The sequence below is a fragment of the Mustela nigripes genome, chromosome 11 (assembly GCF_022355385.1).
Source record: "Mustela nigripes isolate SB6536 chromosome 11, MUSNIG.SB6536, whole genome shotgun sequence".
NCBI classification, from domain to species: domain Eukaryota; kingdom Metazoa; phylum Chordata; class Mammalia; order Carnivora; family Mustelidae; genus Mustela; species Mustela nigripes.
This window is the reverse complement of record NC_081567.1, coordinates 23,079,363-23,101,442: the sequence shown is the minus strand read 5'-3', so window position 1 is coordinate 23,101,442 and position 22,080 is coordinate 23,079,363. Positions and strand designations below refer to the sequence as shown.

General features: G+C 36.3%; 1 protein-coding gene and 1 pseudogene across 1 annotated transcript in view; both read left to right on the top strand.

The window, feature by feature from the left end:
• Positions 1-22,080, top strand: part of LOC132027307 (phospholipid-transporting ATPase ABCA3-like) — a 139,502-nt gene that overhangs the window by 71,308 nt on the left and 46,114 nt on the right. The window contains exons 12-17 of the mRNA XM_059416059.1: positions 263-417; positions 663-818; positions 1,123-1,333; positions 3,517-3,667; positions 11,677-11,775; positions 20,985-21,138. Coding sequence (XP_059272042.1) covers positions 263-417; positions 663-818; positions 1,123-1,333; positions 3,517-3,667; positions 11,677-11,775; positions 20,985-21,138 — 926 coding nt within the window. The remainder of the gene's footprint in view (positions 1-262; positions 418-662; positions 819-1,122; positions 1,334-3,516; positions 3,668-11,676; positions 11,776-20,984; positions 21,139-22,080) is intronic.
• LOC132027265 (proteasome subunit alpha type-3-like) lies at positions 3,867-8,969 on the top strand (annotated as a pseudogene).

Sequence of the window (22,080 nt, the reverse complement as noted above, 5' to 3'; positions counted from 1 at the left end):
GAGGGCACGGATTGCATAGAGCACTGGGTGTGGTGAAAAAATAATGAATATTATTTTTCTGAGAATAAATAAATTTTTAAAAAATTTATTTAAAAAAATTTTATTTAACAAATTTGTATTTACCAGACTGTTTCTTCTGTAGAAGACTCTGATAACTTTTTTTTAGTAATCCTAGAGTAGACTGAAGTTTAGGTGCTAATGGACAGTTGTCAGGTTCTCTCACAGAAGCTAAGCTTCTGTGATGTCTTCTGCTTAATTCCAGGTTTAACTCTTCCTACAAGTGGAAAGGTGTATATTAGTGGATATGATATCTCAAAAGACATGGTTCACATCAGGAATTACTTGGGCTTTTGCCCCCAGGATGACATATTGTTTTCAGAATTGACAGTATCAGAACATCTCTATTTCTACTGTGTGGTGAGTCAGAGTGATGTTCTTTTCCTCCACTCTTCATATGCTTCAGGCAGTGTGACCAAGGATCAACATCCTTACCCTAATTTAGTGGAAGCGTTTTTGGCATTGTTCTTTTACCATAAAGGAAAAAACAAAAGGATAAAGAATTGTCTTATATATAGATAACTGTGTAAGAGAAGTTATGATATAAGAATTTTTTTAAGCATAAAGTTGGAAGCACCTTGTAAACTCTGGTCCTCTCTTTCTAGATAAAAGGAGTACCTCCAGAGATACGTGCCACAGAAGTTAATAACGTGCTGACTTCTTTTGATCTGCTGGAAAAGCGTGATGCACTTGCACAGTCACTGAGTGGAGGAATGAAGCGCAAACTCTCTATCATTATAGCACTTATAGGAGGCTCCAAGGTAAAGAATGGTTAACATGAGTCCCTGCTCCAGCTGATAAATGAAACTCACCTGACACAAACCTAAGAGCTGATATGAATCTAACTTTCTAAAAGGAACTTCTGAAAGATAAGCAGAGGGGGTTCCCATTATTGACCTGGTGGTGTAATGTGATTATGGGTTTTGAGATTATTATTAATTTTGCAGAGTTCTTAATATAATGTAGTATAGCTTTTGTATCTTAACTTACATAGGCACCCCACAAACAGTAAGTTATCCCATAAGAGACACAGCATGGATCATGAATTGTTCTTTTGGTCTTCAGGTGGTGATACTTGATGAGCCAACATCTGGCATGGACCCAGTTTCGAGAAGATTCACCTGGAGTGTCCTTGAGCAGTATAGATATGATCGTACCATCTTACTCACCACCCATCACATGGATGAAGCTGATGTCCTGGGTGACCGTATAGCCATCATGGTCAAGGGATCCCTTCAGTGTTGTGGCTCTTCAATTTTCCTGAAAAGAATATACGGTCTCTCTCTCTGATCATTGTTTGGTTACTAATGGCTTAATTATATTATTCTAACATGATTATTACAATTTTTTGTCGCTCTACACAGGTCTTCAAAAGCTTCCTGTGTCTTATGTTAGATCTAAACTATTTAAATCAACTCTTTGTAATTTAGACAGTTCCTATCTAGTTGATTACTTCCCATTATTACTTAACAAGTATATTCTAACTTGGAAAATATTCTTTTTTGACCCCACAAAGGTCATGTTTATTTCTTTCATATAGCTTCTACTGAAATGTTAATTTGTTGCAGGAGTAAGGTAATTCTTCTGAAGGATTTGGTACATATATTCATGGCTTGGAGAGGAAAAAATCAGTGACTAGATATTTCTTACCCTTTCCAATCAAATCAATATCAAACTCCCAGTATAATGAGTTAAATACTTTCAAGTTTATTTTCATGAATAATATTCCTGAGATGTGGCAGTTGATCAATAAGAATTTACTGAACAGAAAATGAACAATGGAATAAAATTATCTTGACTTTGATAAATACAGTCTGGTTAGTCAGTGAAACTAGTAAAATGAAAATGAACAATATAAAAACCTACATAACTTGTTCTGAAATTACATGGCTCAAAGCAGTGAGTGCTTCAAAATTGGGAGGAAACATGAGAATAGTTAAACATGGTGTTCCTTTAATCATGAATTCAGTATTTGAATTCATTCATCCAATCATATATATTATAGGTAAGTTATTATATTCATATTTACACACATTATCTCATCTAATCTTTATGAAATCACCATTTTTATGAAGCAGAACACTGGAGCTTTTACTAGGTAATGTATTCAAACCATGTGAGTAAGTGGACCTATGGGTCCCTCTGGCACCAAAACCCATGCTTTGTACTCTCATCTGCTACTGCTTCCCATGCAAGAGGATGTTGGGTTTAAATAGTCAGTTTGGTGAATGTCAGAAGGAGAGGGACTCATATTGTTGAATGCTTTTGTACTAACAGACGAGGATATAGAGATTGATATTCCCATAGTAGGTTAGTTATAGACACAAAAGTGTTACTCAAGTATATTGATTATCCATAGAATGTCTTTAGTTGGAGGCTCTTTAAAGGCAATGGAGAAAAGAACGTGATTTTTAAGGAAGTTGGATAAGTAAATGAAAGCAAGTGACTATATTACCCCTAGAACAATGAGTAAGTCAGCCTGGTTCGTAAGGTTTTTTGGGAGGATCAATAAGAAATTAAGTGTGATGGTTAGGGATAGAAAATGGAAGGACATTGAAAAAAAAAAAACAAGAGTGGTTTTCATTAGATGTACACATGTATATATAAGAAGTTGTTAGAAATAGTGGATTTCAAAGCTCCATTCTAGGATTTAACAGTAAGCCACCTTAATGTGATGAATTATAAAATAATAAGAGCAACAAGACCAGAAAAATGAATGTGTGTATATACACACATGTGTGCACATGAACATGAGCATGTGTATAAAATCCCAAAGGTATCAGGCATACTTGGTATTAGAAGCCCATATAGCCTGTTTTCATATGACAAAGTGAAGACTTCCTAGTACAGTAAGGTAAAATTTTATAGTTTTCGTTCATTAACATGAATGACATGTGTCTGGAACTTTGACATGTCTGAAAAGTAGTGAGTAAGCATTAAGTATTTAAAGAATGATGGAAGGAAGAAAATCCAAATATAAAAGATATATAACAATAAAACTTTAACAAGTTTAAATTGTGGTCAGAGTAAAAAAACCTATATACCCAAAGGTTAAAGAGTCAGGGACTCACTAAGAGGAATGGATTGAAGGTAATTTGAAATCCATTTGCTCTTAAGCACAAACATGATTCCTCTTTAAAAAATGATATTTTTAACAGGCAAGAGCCTGTTTTTTATGGAGGTGTGTTTAATTTGGAAGGTTACCTTTTTAAATTTTTGATTTTTATTTATTTATTTATTTATTTTAAAGATTTTATTTATTTGACAGACAGAGATCACAAGTAGGCAGAGAGGCAGGCAGAGAGAGAGAGAAGGAAGCAGGCTTCCTGCCGAGCAGAGAGCCCGATGCGGGGCTCGATCCCAGGACCCTGAGATCATGACCCGAGCCGAATGCAGCAGCCCAAACCACTGAGTCACCCAGGCGCCCCAAAATTTTGATTTTTAAATGGTTGTTTTCAGGTGTGGGATACCACATAATTGTGGTGAAGGAACCTCACTGTAATGTTGAAGAAATTATTGAAGTGATTGATCAACATATACCTGAGGCCAGATTGGAGAGTGATGTTGCAGCTGAATTATCATTTATCTTACCCAAAAAGTACACACACAGGTACGGATCCAGAAAAATCTCAGATAAGTGATTTTGGGGTACCAGAAATAACTATTGCTTTTCAGGTTTTCTTGGGCTTGGCAGGCAGATTATTTCTCGTTGCCACTTGACAAGTAATAGTTAGTTTACTTTCTAGGGCACCCAGTGAGAGAGCCTATTACTAGTCTTTGGCTTCAGTGGGCTTTGAAGCCCCAGAAGTTTCAGCACAGTGAGCTCAGTTGGGGCAGGGTATAAATTGTAAGCCTCTACATTCTGTCCTGATGGAAGAGTTTTTCAAGTTGTATATGCTATTAAGGCTGTGAATAGTAGTATAGCTATTGGAATCAGATGTAAAGATGGTGTCATCTTTGGGGTAGAAAAGCTAGTTCTTTCTCAGCTATACAAAAAGGGTTCCAATGAATGACTTTTTAATGTTGGTCGGCTTTTGGAATGACACTGGCAGATTTGTTGGCAGATGCTTATTCCTTAGCAGACATTGCAAGAGAAGCAGCTTCCAACTTTAGATCTAATTTTGGCCATAACTTTCCATTACAATGTCTTGCAGATAGAGTGGCTATGTATATACATACATATACACTGTACAGTGCTGTTAGACCTTTTGGTTCTGTCTACATATTAGGGTCTTATAGTGTGAATGATGGTGCACAGCTCTACATCAGAAGTTTCATATGGAAATTGGGACTGTGCCATTGCCAAAGCAAGGCAAACAACAAAAAACAGAAACTAAGGGAAGAGGAAACTTATCATAAACTTCCAGGACCAGGCCAACTTCATCTTCTTGCAAGATGTAATTACTAGCTTCATATTCCTTTAAAGCAAGCTTGTTTGCATTCTCAAAAGAAAAGTAGAGGGGAACTTCTTCAACTGGATAAGGAATATCTACAAAAAGCCTGTAGCTAACATCATGCTCAACGGTGAGAAACTTGAAGCTTTCCCATTAATAGCAGGAACAAAGCAAGGAAGTCCTCTCTCACCACCTCTCTCAACATCATGCTGAAAGTCCTAGATAATGTGATAAGAAAAGACAAGGAAATGTATGTAGATTGGGAAAGAAGAAATAAAACTGCCTTTGTTTACAGATGATATGATCATCTTATACAAAATGTCTGAAAGAATTGACCAAAAAAAACCCCCCAAACTTCTGGAATTAATAAGTGATTAAAGCAAAGATTCAGTATACAAAGTTAATATGCAAAAGTAAGTCACTTTCCTATATATTAGCAATGAATAAGTGTAATTTGAAATTATAAACACACTTCTAAATTTAGCACCTCCAAAAATGAAATGCTTAGGTATAAGTCTACCAAATATATGCAAGCTCTAAATGAGGAAAACTATCAAACTTGGATGAATGAAATAAAAAAAACTAAAAAACAAGATATTTTATGTTTATGTAGAAATGTCAGATTATTGTCAATATTGTCAGATATCTGTTTTTCCCAGTTCGCTCTATATTTCAGTGCAGTCCTTTTTTTTTTTTTTCTTTTTAAGTATGCTCCATGCCCAGCATGGAGCTCAGACTCACAAACCTAAGATCAAATTCTGAGCTGAGATCAAGAGTCAGACCCTCAACTGACTGAGCCACACATTCACTCCTTGATTCAATGCAATCTTAATCAAAATCTCAATAAATTATTTGATGGATATCAACAAATTGATTCTAAAGTTTATGGAGAGGTAAAAGGCAGGCAACACAGTATTGAAGGAGAACAGTTGGAGGACTGACACTCACCAGTTTCAAGACTTGTTATAAATCTGCCATAATCATGACAGTATGATATTAGTGAGAGAATAGAAAAATAGATCAATGGAACAGAAGCAACATGTCCAGAAATAGACCAACATCAGTATAGGCAACTGATCTTTGTCAAAAAAGCAAAGGCAATACAGTGGAAAAAAGATAGTATCTTCAACAAATGGTACTAGAACCACTGGACATCCATACGCAAAAAAGTGAATAAGACACGTATCTTACACCCTTCACAAAAGTAACTCAAAATGGATCATAGGTCTAAATGTAAAATGAAAACCTATAAAACTGCTAGAAGATGGGGCACCTGAGTGTCTCAGTTGGTTAAACCACTGCCTTCGGCTCAGGTCATGATCCCGGAGTCCAAGGATCAAGTCCTGCATTGGGCTCTCAGCTCTACAGGGAATCTGCCTCTCCCTCTGACCTTCTCCCCTCTCATGCTCGCTCGCTCTCTCTTTCTCTCTCAAATAAATAAAATAAAAACTGCTGGAGATCTAGGAGAAAACCTAGATGCCCTTTGGTATGGTAATGAGTTTTTAGATACAACACCAGCAGCAGGATCTCTGAAAGAAATCATTGAAAAGCTGGGCTTTATTAAAATGAAAAATTGCCTGTGATGGGCAATATCCAGAGAATTAGAAATCAAGCCACAGATTGGGAGAAATATTTGTAGAAGACACATGTGATAAAGGACTGTTATCCAAAATATTCAAAGAACTCTTAGAACACAACAATAAGAAGACATACAACTCAATTTTAAAAGACTTATTTATTTGTTTTAGAGAGAGAGAAAAAGAGTATGCGAGGGCGAAAGGCAGAGGGAGAGGTAAACAGAGAATCCCAAGCAGACTATGCACTGAGTGCAGAGCCCAACATGGGGCTCAGTCTATTGACCCATGAGATAACAACTTGAGCCAAAACCAAAAGTCTGATGCTTAACTGACTGAGCCACTCATGCACTCCTAAAAATGAGCCAAAGATTTTAACAGACACCTCACCAAAGAAGACATATGAGTGGCAGATAAACATATGAAAAGATGCTTACCTCGTATCAGGTAAATCCAAATTAAAACAATAATTAGATACCACTACACACTGATTAGGATGACCTAAATCTGGAGCACTGACAACACCAAATACTGACAAGGCTGTGGATTTGACAAGGACTTCTCAGAATGTAAAATGGCACAACCACTTTGGAAGACAATTTGGTGGTTTCCTACAAAACTAAACATACTTTTGCCATTTGATTCAGCAATAACATGCCTTGGTATATATCCAAAGTAGTTAAAAACTTACATACACACAAAACCCTACACATAGATACTTATAACAACTTTATTCATAATTGCCAAGACTTGGGAAGCAAGCAAGATGTCCTCAGTAAGTGAATGGATGAACATTCATCCTGACAATGAAATATTATCCAGCGTTTCACAGAAATGAGGTATCAAACTGTGAGGAGATATGGGGACCTTAAATGCATATTATTAAGTGAAAGAAGCCAATCTGAAAAGGCTACATACCGGATGATTTCAACTCTCAACATTCTGGAAAAGGCAAAACTATGGAGACAATGAAAAGATGAGTGGTTGCCAAGGGTGTAGGTGGGGTGAGATAAGTAGGCACAGATATTTAGGGCAGTGAAAATACTCTGTAATAATACTCTGTAATGTCCAGACTTTTGAATATATAGCACTTTGAGTAAACTGTGGATGTTAGGTGAGTATGATATGTCAATGAAAGCTCATTTTTGGTGAAAAAAAAAAAAAACCCGTAATATTCTGGTGAGTGATGGTGGTAGTGGGGGTGGCTATGTTTGCTGGAGCAGGGGTATATAGGAAATCTCTGTACCTTTCTTTCAATTTTATTGTAAACCTAAAACTATTTTAAAAATAAAGTATTAAAAAAAGACTCAAGAAAAAAAAATCTGATTAGACCTCTAGCAAGTTGAGATTGAATTAGGAATCCGAATCTTTCATAGTGAAACGACAAGGGTCAGGTGGCTTCAGTGGTGAGTTCTACCAAATGTTTAAGTAAAGATGAATACAGTCTTTTGCAAACTGTTCCATAATAGAAGAAGGAACTAGTTCCATTTTATGCGGCCAGTATAACCATATAATAAAACTAGAAAAAGAAAACTATAGAAAATCACTTTTAGAATATTGAGGCAAAAAAGCCAAAACAAAAACAAAAACAATTCAACCCTAACACAAAATACTAGCAAAACCAAACCACAAGCATTTAAAAAGGATTATATACCTCGACCTAGTCAGATTTGTCTCAGGAGTACAAGGTTGGTCCGCATGCAAAAATTATCAATGTAGAATACCACATTAATAGAATAAAGAACAAACATGATGATCTCAAAAAATGAAGTATCTTTGACACAATCCAGAGCCATTCATGACAAAAAAACAAACAACAACAACAAAAAAAACCAACCCTCAACAAATTAGGAATAGAAAGCAAGTTTCTCAGCTTGTTAACAGGCATCTGTGAAAAACCCACAACTAGCATCATAATTAGTGGTGAAAGGATAAAAGCTTTCCCTGTAGGATAAGGAACAAACTAAGTCATCTTTTACCATTTGTATAAAACCTTGTACCAGCAGGCAACTAGAGATGAAAGATAAGTAAAAGGAATCCAAATCAGAAAGAGGAGTGAAACTATCTATATTATTACTTATATTCTCTATATACTAGCAGTGAGCAGTCCGAAAATGAAATTAAGAAAGTAATTCCATATACAAGACTATAGAAATAATAAAATAGCAAAAATTTAACAAAAGAACTGTATGGCATACAACTTTTTGAAAACTATAAAAGATCATTGAAAGAAGTTAAAGAAGACCCAAGGAAATGGAATGACATCCTGTATTCATGGATTGATATTAAGATGGCAGTACTCCCTACATAATCAACATGATGCCTATAAAAAATTCCAACTGTTTCAAGATACAACCTAGGATTCTAACTGTATTTAGTTATCATGTCTTCTTATTCTCCTACATTCTTTGACAGTTGTTCTTTCTTTTGTTTCATGACCTTGACATTTTTTTAACATCTTAATTTAATTTTATTTTTTTCAGTGTTCCGAGATTCACTGTTTATGCACCACACCCAGTGCTCCATGCAATATGTGCCCTCCTTAATACCCACCACCAGGCTCATCCATCCCCCTCCCAAAACCCTCAGTTTGTTTCTCAGAGTCCACAGACTCTCATTCATATTTCATTTCTCCCTCCTATTTCCCCCAATTCACCTTTCCTTTCCTTCTCCTAATGTCCTCCATGTTGTTCCTTATAATCCATAAGTAAGTGAAACCATATGATAATTGACTTTCTCTGCTTGGCTTATTGAACCACTGTTAATTTCTTATTTTAGTAGGTGAAATATGTTAATGTTAGAGAAATCTGGATGAAGGGTATATAGGAATTTTCCTTAATATCTTCACCAACTCTTCCGTAAAATTACTCCAAAATAAAAAGTCTTTAAAAAGTAAAAAATTCCAACTGCCATTTTTTTTTTTTTGCAGAAATTAACAGGCTGATCCTAAAAGTAATATGAAATGGAAGGGTTGCTAAATAACCAAACAATCTTGAAAAAGAGGAAAGTTTGAGGATTCATATTTCTTGATTTCAAAACTTACAATGAAACTATAGAAATCAAACTATGTGGTACTAGAATAAGGATAGACATGCACAGAAATGAAGTAAATCAGAATTCAAGATAACTGTATTACATAAAATTGATTTTCTCAATCACCCAGAAATAGTTCCGTTGAGGAAATAATAGTCTTTTTAGCAAACGATGTCAGAACATTGGGTATTCACATGCAAAAGAATAAAGCTGGATCCTTACTCTCACACCATAAACAAAAAATTAGGTTGGGGCACCTGGGTGGCTCAGTGGGTTAAAGCCTCTGCCTTCTGCTCAGGTCATGATCTCAGGGTCCTGGGATCGAGTCCCACATCGGACTCTCTGCTCGGCAGGGAGCCAGCTTCCCCCTCTCTCTCTGCCTGCCTCTCCCTACTTGTGATCTCTGTCTGTCAAATAAATAAATAAAATCTTTTTAAAAAGGTCAAATGGAGCAAAGGCCTAAATAAGAGTGGAGCTTTTAGGAAAAATATACAGGCATAAATCTTAGTGACCTTGGATTAGGCAATTTTTCTTAGATACTATGAAAAGTATAAGCAACCAAGAAATAGGAACAGATAAATTGATTTCATGAAAAATTAAAACGTTTCACCTCAAGTACACTATTAAGAAAAAGACAGCCCAAATAATGGGGGAAAATTGTAAATTACATATATCTGATAAATGACTAGTACACAGAATATATAAAATATCTTTTCACCTTACTCTTAAAAGACCAGTCATTCCCACCAACAGTGTAAGAGGGTTCCCCTTTCTCCACATCCCCTCCAACACTTCAGAAAGGATGAACACCCAACTTTTGTAGCAACGTGGACGGGATTGGAGGAGATTATGCTGAGTGAAATAAGTCAAGCAGAGAGAGTCAATTATCATATGGTTTCACTTATTGGTGGAGCATAACAAATAGCATGGTGGTCATGGGGAGTTAGGAGAAGGGAGTTAGGGGGAATTGGAGGGGGAGGTGAACCATGAGAGACTATGGACTCTGAAAAACAATCTGAGGGTTTTGAAGGGGCGGAGGGAGGGAGGTTGGGGGAACCAGGTGGTGGGTATTGGAGAGGGCACAGATTGCATGGAGCACTGGGTCTGGTGCAAAAAACAATGAATGCTGTTACGCTGAAAAAAAAAATAATTTTTTTTAAAAAGGCAATTCATTTAATTTAGAAATGGGCAAAGAATTTGAATAGATGTTTTTCAAAAAATATGTATAAATGATCAAGACACATGAGTTGCTGCTCAATATCATTAGTATTATAAAAGCAGAAAATAATAACCACAGTGAGATACTGCTGCACATCCAGTAGATGGGATAATATTTTCTTAAAGAAAATACAAGTTTGAGTTTGGATATGGAGAAGTCAGAACCCTTATACATTGCTGGTAAGCTTGTAGAATAGTGTAGCCACTTTGGAAAAGTATTTATGAATTCCTCAAAAAGATTGAGTTACCATTTGATCCAGTAATTCCACATCTTGGTATATACCCAGGAGTTTTGGAAATTTTATGTCCACAAAAAAGTTTTTAGTAGCATTATTAATAATAGTCAAAAAGTAGAAGTTACCCAAGTGTCCATTGATTCATGTATGGTAAAATAAAATATGGTATATCCATATAATGGAATAAAAAATATTAAAGGAATGAAATGTTCTACATGCTACAACTTGGATGAACTTTGAAGTCATTAAGACAAGTGAAAGAAGACATAAAGGGCACATACTGTATAATTCCATTTATATGACATATTCAGAATAGGCAAATCCAAATAGAATGTTTATATGTAATTTTTTTCTTTTCATGATTGCTCGATGTAGACTCACAGTGTCCTTTTTAATCTTAACTGAGATAATGAAGAAGAAAATTTCCAAATTTTTAAAACTTATATAGTTCTATATTGTGCAAGGGATACAGGACTGAATAGTAATAGAAAGTTGATATGCCTGACATCATATTATTCATCTATTTGTTTATTGTATTGACTTATACTAAAATGTTATATCGGGGACTTAGTTTTGTTCACTTTTGTGTCTCTTGGACCCAGAACATTTTCTAGCACATATTTGGCACTATATAAATATTTGATGGATGGGTGAAATAATCATTGATGAGTCAAAATTATAAAAATTATTTAGGGAAGGGCAAGATGCTCTTATATTAGAATCATGAGGAAAAGTGAGCAACATGTAAACCAATATTCAAATGATGAATAAAATTTAGGTAGGAGAGGAGGTGGGTTAGAAACAATTTTTGGAAAAAAAACCCCAGAAATTAAAGAGGACAAGTCACATTTGAGAGCCTAGACAAAGGCCAGTATGGCTGGAGCATGCAGGGAAAAGTGCACAGATATGACTGTTGTTGAATTGGAATCTTTTTCTGTCCCTTCGTTTTAGTTTTTTGACAATTTCTTTTATTTTCCTTCTTTCCTTTTTTCTTTTCTTTCTTCTCTTCTCTCTTTTCTCTTCTTTACTTTTCTCTCTCCCTTTCTTTTTTCCTTCCTTCCTTCCTTCCTCCACTGCTGAAGGAAATTAATTAGGAACAAGAAATATTAATTTGAAAATAATCTGTTTTGGTGGTAACTTTTACTCTTCTTTTCCTTACTCTAGGTTTAAAGACCTGCTTACTGATCTGGAAAACAGGCAGAAAGAGCTGGGCATTAGTAGCTTTGGTGTCTCAATTACTACCATGGAAGAAGTTTTCCTTAGGTGAGTAATGATGCTGGGAGGGACAGGAGAGAGGAAAAATCTCTTCCTCTATAATTGGATTTCATTTTGAAATCAAACCCCATAACTGGAGTCATTGAAGAAATAGTATTAGATTGTTATGTATGGTAATCTTCTATGAAGGCCAACAGACCAGTGTATGCCCCTTGCTCCTCTGATGGGCTGAGGCTCCTATGAGTCGTGGGACTAGGGTGAGAATAGCAATTCATTGAGCTGAAAAGACAGGATCTTCCCTGCAAATCATGAGGGTGTGGAACCGCAGAAAATAACTAAACCCAGGTACTAAATACCCAGGGTAGTGGAGTATTGGGTGGGAAAGTTATTTATGAAACTTTTGGGTTTGTGTTTGGGTGCCTGTGCTTTTCGAGAGCGGGGGATTAGGACTGGCCTAGAGCAAAGAGAATTTATGGGTCACAGCGCAAGTCCAGTATCTAAATCAGAGGTCGAAAAATAAATAAATAAATAAATTAGAGGTCGTAGTGAGGATGACTTTAAAATCTTTAATCTAGTCATGTCTCTGTAACCTACTTAAATTGTCCATGGTTTATGATCTGAGATTACCTTGCACTGTCTGAAAGCTCAAAGAGAAGGTGCCCAGGGATTTCAGGATGCTGCTAAGAGAAGGCCAACTGGTTAGCAGTGAAAAGATCTCACAAAAAGTCTTTTCTGGACTTTTCTAGACTTCAGTCTCTCAGGCTTAGAAACAGTCCCCCCCCCTCCTTTTTTTTAAAAAAGATTCTATTTATTTATTTGACAGACAGAGATCACAAGTAGGCAGAGAGAGAGGAGGAAGCAGGTTCCCTGCTGAGCAGAGAGCCTAATGCAGGGCTTGATCCCAGGACCCTGAGATTATGACCTGACCCAAAGGCAGAGGCTTTAACCCACTAAGCCACCCAGGCGCCCCAGCATGTGACTCTTGATCTCAGAGTTTTGAGTTTGAGCCCCATGTTGAATATAGAAATTGCTTAAAAACAATAGCAGACATAAGAAAGGATGAATTCCCAACTTTTGTAGCAACATGGACAGGACTGGAAGAGATTATGCTGAGTGAAATAAATCAAGCAGAGAGAATCAATTATCATATGGTTTCACTTATTTGTGGAGCATAACAAATAGCATGGAGGACAAGGGGAGTTAGAGAGCAGAAGGGAGTTGGGGGAAATTGGAAGGGGAGGTGAACCATGAGAGACTATGGACTCTGAAAAACAATCTGAGGGTTTTGAAGGGGCAGGGGGGGGGTGAGAGGTTGGGGGAACCAGGTGGTGGGTATTAGAGAGGGCACTGATTACATGGAGCACTGGGTGTGGTGCAAAAACAAGGAATACTGTTATGCTGAAAATTAAAAAAAATATATTAACATTGAAGTAAAGTTAAAAAAAAAAAAAGCAAACAAAACCAAAAAACAGTGGTACCAAAACCCTAAGATACCTAGTAATAAACCTAACCAAAGAGATAAAAGAACTGTGCTCTGAATGCTCTAGAGCACGTATGAAAGAAATTGAAGAGGATACAAAGAGAAAAACATTCCATGTTCTTGGATTAGAATAAGAAATAATGTTAAAATGTCTATATTACCCAAAGCAATCTACACATTTAATGTAATCCCTATCAAAATAACAGCAGCATTTTTCACAGAGCTAGAACAATTAATCCTAAGGGGTGCTTCAGTGGCTCAGTCAGTTAAGTGTTCAGCTCTTGATTTCTGCTCAGGTCATGATATTGGGGTCCTGGGATTGAGACCCATGTCAGGCTCTATGCTCAGCAAACCAGGGAATCTACATGAGGATTCTCTTTTCCTCTCCCCCTCTCCACCAACTTACATGTGTGCTCTCTCTCCCTCTCTCTCTCTCAAATAAATAAGTCTTCAACAATCCTAAAATTTGTATGGAACCACAAAAGCCTCTGAATAGCTAAAGCAATCTTGAAAAAGAAAAGCAAAGCTGAAGATACCAAAATTCCGAATTTCAAGTTATATTACAAAGCTGTAATCATCAGAACAATATGATACTGACATAAAAACTGACACACAGATCAATGGAACAAAACTCGAAAACCCAGAAAAGGCCTACAACTATGTGGCCAATTCATCTTTGACAGAGCTGGAAAGAATATCCAATGGAGAAATCACAGTCTTTTCAACATCTGGGGTTGGGAAAATGGGACAGCAATATAGAAGAATGAAACCGGGCCACTTTCTTACACATACATAAAAATAAATTCAAAATGGATGAGAGACCTTAGTGTGAGGCAGTGCCTTCTCTCAGTAGGAGAACAGAGGCAGCAACCTCTTTGACTTGACTGCAGCAACTTCTTACTATACACATCACCGGAGGCAAGGAAGACAAAAGCAAAAATGAACTATTGGAACTTCATCAAGATAAAAAAACTTTGGTCCAGGGTGCCTGGGTGGCTCAGTTGGTTAAGTAACTGCCTTCAGCTCAGGTCATGATCCCAGAGTCCTGGGATCGAGTCCTACATCAGGCTCCAGGCTCCATGGGGAATCTGCTTCTCCCTTTGACCTTCTCCCTTCTCATGCTCTCTGTCTCACTCTCTCTTTCTCAAATAAATAGATAAAATCTTAAAAAGCAACAACAACAACAACAAAAACCTCTGTCCAGCAAAGGAAGCAACCAAGAAAACTAAAAGTCAGCCTATGTAATGGGAGAAGATACTTGCAAATGACATATCTGATAAAGGGTTGGTATGAAAAATCTATAAAGAAATTATCAATCTCAACACCCAAAAAACCAGATAATTCAATTAAGAAATGAGCAGAAGATATTGTTGTAGGATTGCAGGGTTCTTGTCTCATTGAGTTGAAGAATGAATTTCTGGACACAAAAGGGTGAAATGAAGTGTAAGTTTATTAAGTGAAGGTGAGAGCAGAAAAGAAAGAAAAAGCTCTCTACTAGAGTGAGAGAAGACCCCTGAGTTGCCACTGAGTGTTTTAGGACTGGTCTTTTATTGAAAAGTTAACCAGAAAGCTTGTGGCCTTGAGATTCTTATGCCATCTTGATTTCTGCAATTGATGACATCCTTAATGACTTACTTCTTTGAGGTAAATTTTTAATAATAGAATGGCTTTATATTTACAGAAAAGTAGCAAAGATAATGCAGAAATCCTGTATGCCCCTCATGCAGTTTCCCAGTTGTTAACATCCTTCACTACCACAGTACATTGGTCATGACTAAGAAACCAACATTGGCAAATTGCTATTAATTAAGCCTACATTTTATTCACATTTCACTAGTTTTTCCACTAAAGTCCATTTTCTGTTCCAGGATCCCATCCAGCATATGTTATATTTAGTCATTTCTCTTTAGTCTCATCTGGTTTGTGAGAGTTTCTTATACCTTCCTTAACCTTGGACATTCTGATCAGATGTTTTGTGTAATATTCTTGAATTTGGGTTTGTCTTATGTTTTTCTCATGGTTAGAATGGGGTTATGGCTTTTGGGGAAGAATATTGCAAAGATGAAGTGCCTTCTTCCTCTTATCATATGGGGGGGTACATGATAGTATCATGACATATTACTGTGATGGAACTACTACTTTGATCACCTGGCCAAGGTAGTGTGGACATGAGTCCATACTGATATAAGTAGGGGGCTGAATGAATAAATGGAGAAGAGAGACAAATCTTCCTTGTAGAATTCCAGATAATGTTATAGCTACTGTCCTTCCAGGAAGAGTATGTATTCAGTCCCTTCTCGCCTTGAGTATTGAGTATGATCTGTGTCTGATGACATGCTTCTAAAGAACACAGTACAAAATGGGGAGAAAAGGTAATTTTACAGTGGAAAAATCACATTTTAATATTATTGTATATACATTTTTGCATCCATAAACATGTATAAACATGTTTTATGACCTTGATGTTTTATATAAATGGTATATTTAACAGCCCTGAAAAATACTTTTTTCCCTCTAAAAGATTAGACATTTTATATCTCTCCATGTTGACGTTTGTATAAGGAGAAATTTCGTTCATTCCCTCCAATTGATATATATCATATTTCATTACATAAATATCATGTTTTTTATTACATTGTATTATTTATTCCAGTATTTTGCCATTACACACTTTAGTGAATATCTTTGTATCTGTCTTCTGGGAAAATATGTGAGATTTCTCTAGAGTGTATATCTGACAACGGAATTTCTAAATTGTGGAAGGTGGGTATTTTCAACTCACTGGATGTTGTCATGTATTCACCAATGCATTAGAACTAGCTCACTGTACAATTGGCAGGATTTGAGTCTTTCCTTTTCATCAGCACAATACTAGACATGCATTGACAAAGTTATTTTGCCCATTCTAAGTCCTCTTTATTGAATCAGAAATTTTAGAATCAGCTGATTAGTTGTTACAAAAATTTCTAGTATGCTGGTTTATCTGGCTGGAATTGATCTGATTAGAAACCACAGGTTCACAGACCTGTACCCCTGGGGATAAAATATATGTTTATAAAAAATAAAAAATTAAAAAAAAAAAAAAAAAAAAAAGAAACCACAGGTCAATTTGGGGAGAATTTATATCTTTAAAATATTGAGTCTTCTAACTGAACTCTGTATAGTATACCTGCATTTATTTTAATCTTCTTTAATCTTTCTCAGTAATGCTTTACTGTGTAGATTTTATACATCTTTTGTCAGATTCATCCCAAAGTATTCTTCATTTTTAGATGCTATTGAAGATGGAGTTTTTTAAAATTTCAATTTCAGATTGTTCCTTACCAGTATATAGAAAATATTTGACTTTTGGATGTTACATTTTCTTACCTCTAGTTAAGTCTTGAATGGAAGTAGTTAAGAATATTCCTTTCTGAACTCAGAGAAAAAACATTTAGTTTTTCATAAGTAAGTATGATACAAGCTGTAGGTTTTTTATAGATGCCCTTTATAAGTTTGAGAAAGATCTCTTCCATTCCTATATTAATGAGAGTTTTTATCAGTAATGAATATTGGATTTTGTCAATTTTTTTCCATATCTAATGAGATGATTAAGTGCCTTTCTTTTTTAGTTTCATAAAATGGTAAATTTTATGAATTTTTGAATGTTAAAACATTAAATGAACCCTTGCATTATTATAACAAACCCTGTTTAGTTTTAATATATCATTTTATTATCATATTGTTAAATTTGATTTCAAATTTTGTTCAGAATTTTTGCATTTATGTTCATGAGATACTGGTCTGTGATTTTTTTTTAACATTGAGTCAACTTTCTTTTTTTCTTTTTCTTTCTGTTTTTATTTAAATTCTATTTAGTTTTTATTTAAATTCTAATTAGTTGAGGTACCTGGTGGCTCAGTCAATTAAGTGTCTGCTCTGAACTTGGGGTTTTAAGATTGATTCCAGTGTCAGGTTTTGGGATTCTTTCTCTCTACCTCTTCCTCTGCCCCTCCCCCATACTGTTCACACACTCTCTCTCTAAAAGAAAATTCTAGTTACTTAACATGTAGTGTAATATAGGTTTCAGGAGTAGAATTTAGTGGTTCATCACTTACATATAACACCCAGTGCTCACGATAAGAGGGTTCTTCTTTCTCTGCATCCCCATCAGCATCTGTTTTTTCCTGTGTTGTTCATTTTAGCCATTCTGACTGGTGTGAGGTGGTATCTTATAGTGGTTTTGATTTGTATTTCCCTGATGCTGAATGATGTTGAGCATTTTATCATGTTTCTGTTGGCCATTTGTATGTCTTCTTTGCAGAAATGTCTTTTCATGTCTTCTGTCCATTTCCTTTTTTTTTCCCCCCTAAGATTTTATTTATTTATTTGAGAGAGAGAGAGTGAGAGAGAGCATGAGAGGGGAAAAGGTCAGAGGGAGAAGCAGACTCCCCATGGACCAGGGAGCCTGATGGCAGGACTCTATCCCGGGACTCCAGGATCCTGACCCCAGCCGAAGGCAGTCTCCCAACCAACTAAACTACCCGGGCGCCCTCTTCTGTCCATTTCTTGATGGATTTTTTTGGCGGGGGTGGGAGGGGGATGTTAAATTTGTTAAGTTCTTTGTTGGTTTTGAATACTAGACCTTTATCTGATAAGTCATTTGCAAATATCTTCTCCTGTTCCATAGGTTGCCTTTTAGTTTTGTTGACTGTTTCCTGACCTATGCAAAGCTATTTATCCTGGTGAAGTCCCAGTAGTTCATTTTGCTTTTGTTTCCGTTGTCTCTGGAGATGTGTTTAGCAAGTAGTTAATGCGTCTGAGGTCAGAGATGTTGTTGCCTGTGTTCTCCTCTAGGATTCTGATGGATTCCTGTCTCACATTTAGGTCTTTCATCCATTTTGAGTTTATTTTTGTATATGGTGTAAGAAAGTGGTCCAGTTTCATTCTTTTGCATGTGGCTGTCCAATTTTCCCAACACCTAGAATGAATGTAAATAATTTAGAAGCAAGTTGCATTACAGTGTGTATTATAGCAGATCCAAATTTTGCATTTTATGTGTGTGTATATATACATTCATGCCTGTGCATATGTGGATGTAGAAAAATCATTTGTATCTGCCTGGGTTGTAAGATCTTGAGTATTTTTTTTCCTCTGGCTTATTGTAATTTTTAAAACTTTTCCCATTCTTCTACATATAGCTGTCCAGTTTTCCCAGCACCATTTATTGAAGAGACTGTCTTTTTTCCACTGTATATTTTTTCCTGTTTTGTCGAAGATTATTTGACTATAGAGTTGAGGGTCCATATCTGGGCTCTCTACTCTGTTCCACTGGTCTATATGTCTGTTTTTATGCCAGTACCATGCTGTCTTGGTGATCACAGCTTTGTAGTAAAGCTTGAAATCAGGAAACGTGATGCCCCCAGTTTTTTTCTTTTTTCAACATTTCCTTAGTGATCTGGGGTCTCTTCTGATTCCATACAAATTTTTGGATTATTTGCTCCAGCTCTTTGAAAAATACCGGTGGAATTTTGATCGGAATGGCATTAAAAGTATAGATTGCTCTAGGCAGTATAGACATTTTAACAATGTTTATTCTTCTGATCCAAGAGCATGGAATGGTCTTCCATCTTTTTGTGTCTTCAATTTCTTTCATGAGTGTTCTGTAGTTCCTCAAGTACATATCCTTTACCTCTTTGGTTAGGTTTATTCCCAGGTATCTTACGGTTCTTGGTGCTATAGTAAATGGAATTGATTCTCTAATTTCCCTTTCTGTATTTTCATTGTCTTACACTATACACAAAGATAAACTCAAAATGGATAAAAGACCTCAATGTGAGACAGGAATCCATCAGAATCCTAGAGGAGAACATAGGCAGTAATCTCTTCGATACCAGCCACAGCAACTTCTTTCAAGATATGTCTCCAAAGGCAAAGGAAACAAAAGTGAACATAAACTTTTGGGACTTCATCAAAATCAAAAGCTTCTGCACAGCAAAGGAAACAGTCAACAAAACAAAGAGGCAACCCACGGAATGGGAGAAGATATTTGCAAATGACAATACAGACAAAAGGTTAATATCCAGGATCTATAATGAACTCCTCAAACTCAACACACACGAAACAGGCAAACATATCAAAAAAGGGGAAGAAGATATGTACAGACATTTCTCCAATGAAGACATACAAATGGCTATCAGACACATGAAATAATGTTCATCATCATTAGCCCTTAGGGAGATTCAAATTATAAACACATTGAGATATCACCTTACACCAGTTAGAATGGCCAAAATTAACAAAACAGGAAACAACATGTGTTGGAGAGGATGTGGAGAAAGGGGAACCCTCTTCCACTGTTGGTGGGAATACAAGTTGGTGCAGCCTCTTTGGAGAACAGTGTGGAGATTCCTCAAGAAATTAAAAATAGAACTTTCCTATGACCCTGCAATTGCACTCCTGGGTATTTACCCCAAAGATACAGCTGTCGTGAAAAGAAGGGCCATCTGTACCCCAATGTTTATAGCAGCAATGGCCACGGTCGCCAAACTATGGAAAGAGCCAAGATGCCCTTCAATGGACGAATGGATAATGAAGATGTGGTCCATATACACTAGGGAGTATTATGCCTCCATCAGAAAGGATGAATACCCAACTTTTGTAGCAACATGGACGGGACTGGAAGAGATTATGCTGAGTGAAATAAGTCAGCAGAGAGAGTCAATTATCATATGGTTTCACTTATTTGTGGAGCATAACAAATATCATGGAGGGCAAGGGTTGTTAGAGAGAAGAAGGGAGTTGGGGTAAATTGGAAGGGGAGGTGAATCATGAGAGACTATGGACTCTGAAAAACAATCTAAGGGGTTTGAAGTGGCGGGATGGTGGGAGGTTGGGGTACCGGGTGGTGGGTATTATGGAGGGCACGGATTGCATAGAGCACTGGGTGTGGTGAAAAAATAATGAATACTGTTTTTCTGAAAATAAATAAATATATTTTTTTAAAAATTAAAAAAAAAACTTTTCCCATTGACTGTGTCTTATAAAATTAATAAAAACCTAATAAAGGTGTTAGAAGAAAAAGGCAAGGTAAGAACTGTACTCGTCTTCAGTAGTATGTTTTACTGTTTTATCACAGTGAACCGATATAGCACAAATACTACCTTGAATTTAAAACATTATTATCAGACCAAATCAGTATCTGATGTGCTTTTTTGTGGTCCTGGTCAAAGAAAGGTATTAAAAAGTCTTGTTGGTTCACTGGTTTAGAGTGAAAAATTTATCTTCTCAAATCATGAGATTTCATCACAGGTTTCAGAATGACCGTGGTTGGACCTCAGATCTCTATAGTATGAATTTTATGATTCCATTTATCATTTTTTCCATATATTAAAATTAAATAACAATGTCTGTTTCTCCCATAGAGTCGTGAACTCTTAGAGGATAACTGAACTCTGTGGTCATTTGCTCATAAACCATTACAGATGTTTAGATTGCCTGGAGCAGAAAGTTGAGAAAACAAATCTGTTAAACTGGCATACACTTAGAAACATTATAGAAATAAAAGTCTGCTAGAATTAGTATCATTCTTCAAAATAAATGTACTAGCTCTCTCTTCTAAAAAAAAGATACTGTCTTATACCTTTAACTTAATTAAGTTCAGTTTATTTTATCCAATATTAGTATTAACATTATATAACTGTGCTTGTTTTTTTTTTTTTAAATTTTTGCCATCAACCATGAGAATCTTGCAATGAAACTACTGTTATGGTTAAAATGAATATTTGCTTGTGTGTAGGGTCATCAGGAAGGATGAGGAAGCTTTCCAGACCCGATCCCTAAAGGAGAAAAACAGAAGAGAAGACATGAACCAGAATATGAATGCTTCTGGAAGTTTTGAGAGATACTCTCCTACTGCAAGTGAACACTCTAATATTAGGTTTAATACTGGGGTGAGCATTTCTACTAAGAATGCTATGCTAGTGGTATACATTTGGATGGGATAAAAGATAAATTGTATTTTAATGTTTGAATTCAAAGGAGACTTTGAATTTTGAGTTCTTAGCCAAGGAAGGCCAAGTAAGGAAGAGTCTGTAAAACAATCCAATTAATTATCTAATTCAAAAGTTAAAATATAGGTTCTTTCCATAGTTTGGCTATTGTGGACATTGCTGCTATAAACATTCGGGTGCACGTGCCCCTTTGGATCACTACGTTTGTATCTTTAGGGTAAATACCCAATAGTGCAATTGCTGGGTCATAGGGCAGTTCTATTTTCAACATTTTGAGGAACCTCCATGCTGTTTTCCAGAGTGGCTGCACCAGCTTGCATTCCCACCAACAGTGTAGGAGGGTTCCCCTTTCTCCGCATCCTCGCCAGCATTTGTCATTTTGTGACTTGTTGATTTTAGCCATTCTGATCTCCCTGATATGAGGAAGTGGTGATGCAACATGGGGGCTTAAGTGGGTAGGAGAAGAATAAATGAAACAAGATGGGAATGGGAGGGAGACAAACCATAAGTGACTCTTAATCTCACAAAACAAATTGAGGGTTGCTGGGGGGAGGGGGGTTGGGAGAAGGGGGTGGGATTATGGACATTGGGGAGGGTATGTGCTTTGGTGAGTGCTGTGAAGTATGTAAACCTGGTGATTCACAGACCTGTACCCCTGGGAACTAAAAATATATGTTTATAAAAAATAAAAAATTTTTTAAAAAGTTAAAATATGATAGTTAAAAATCAGATTTTACTTTCAACATTATTTCTTTTCTTTTTAATTTAATTTTATTTTTTCAGTATTCCAAGATTCATTGTTTATGCACCACACCCAATGCTCCATGCAATACATGCCCTCCTTAATACCCATCACCAGGCTCACACCTCCGCCCCACCCCA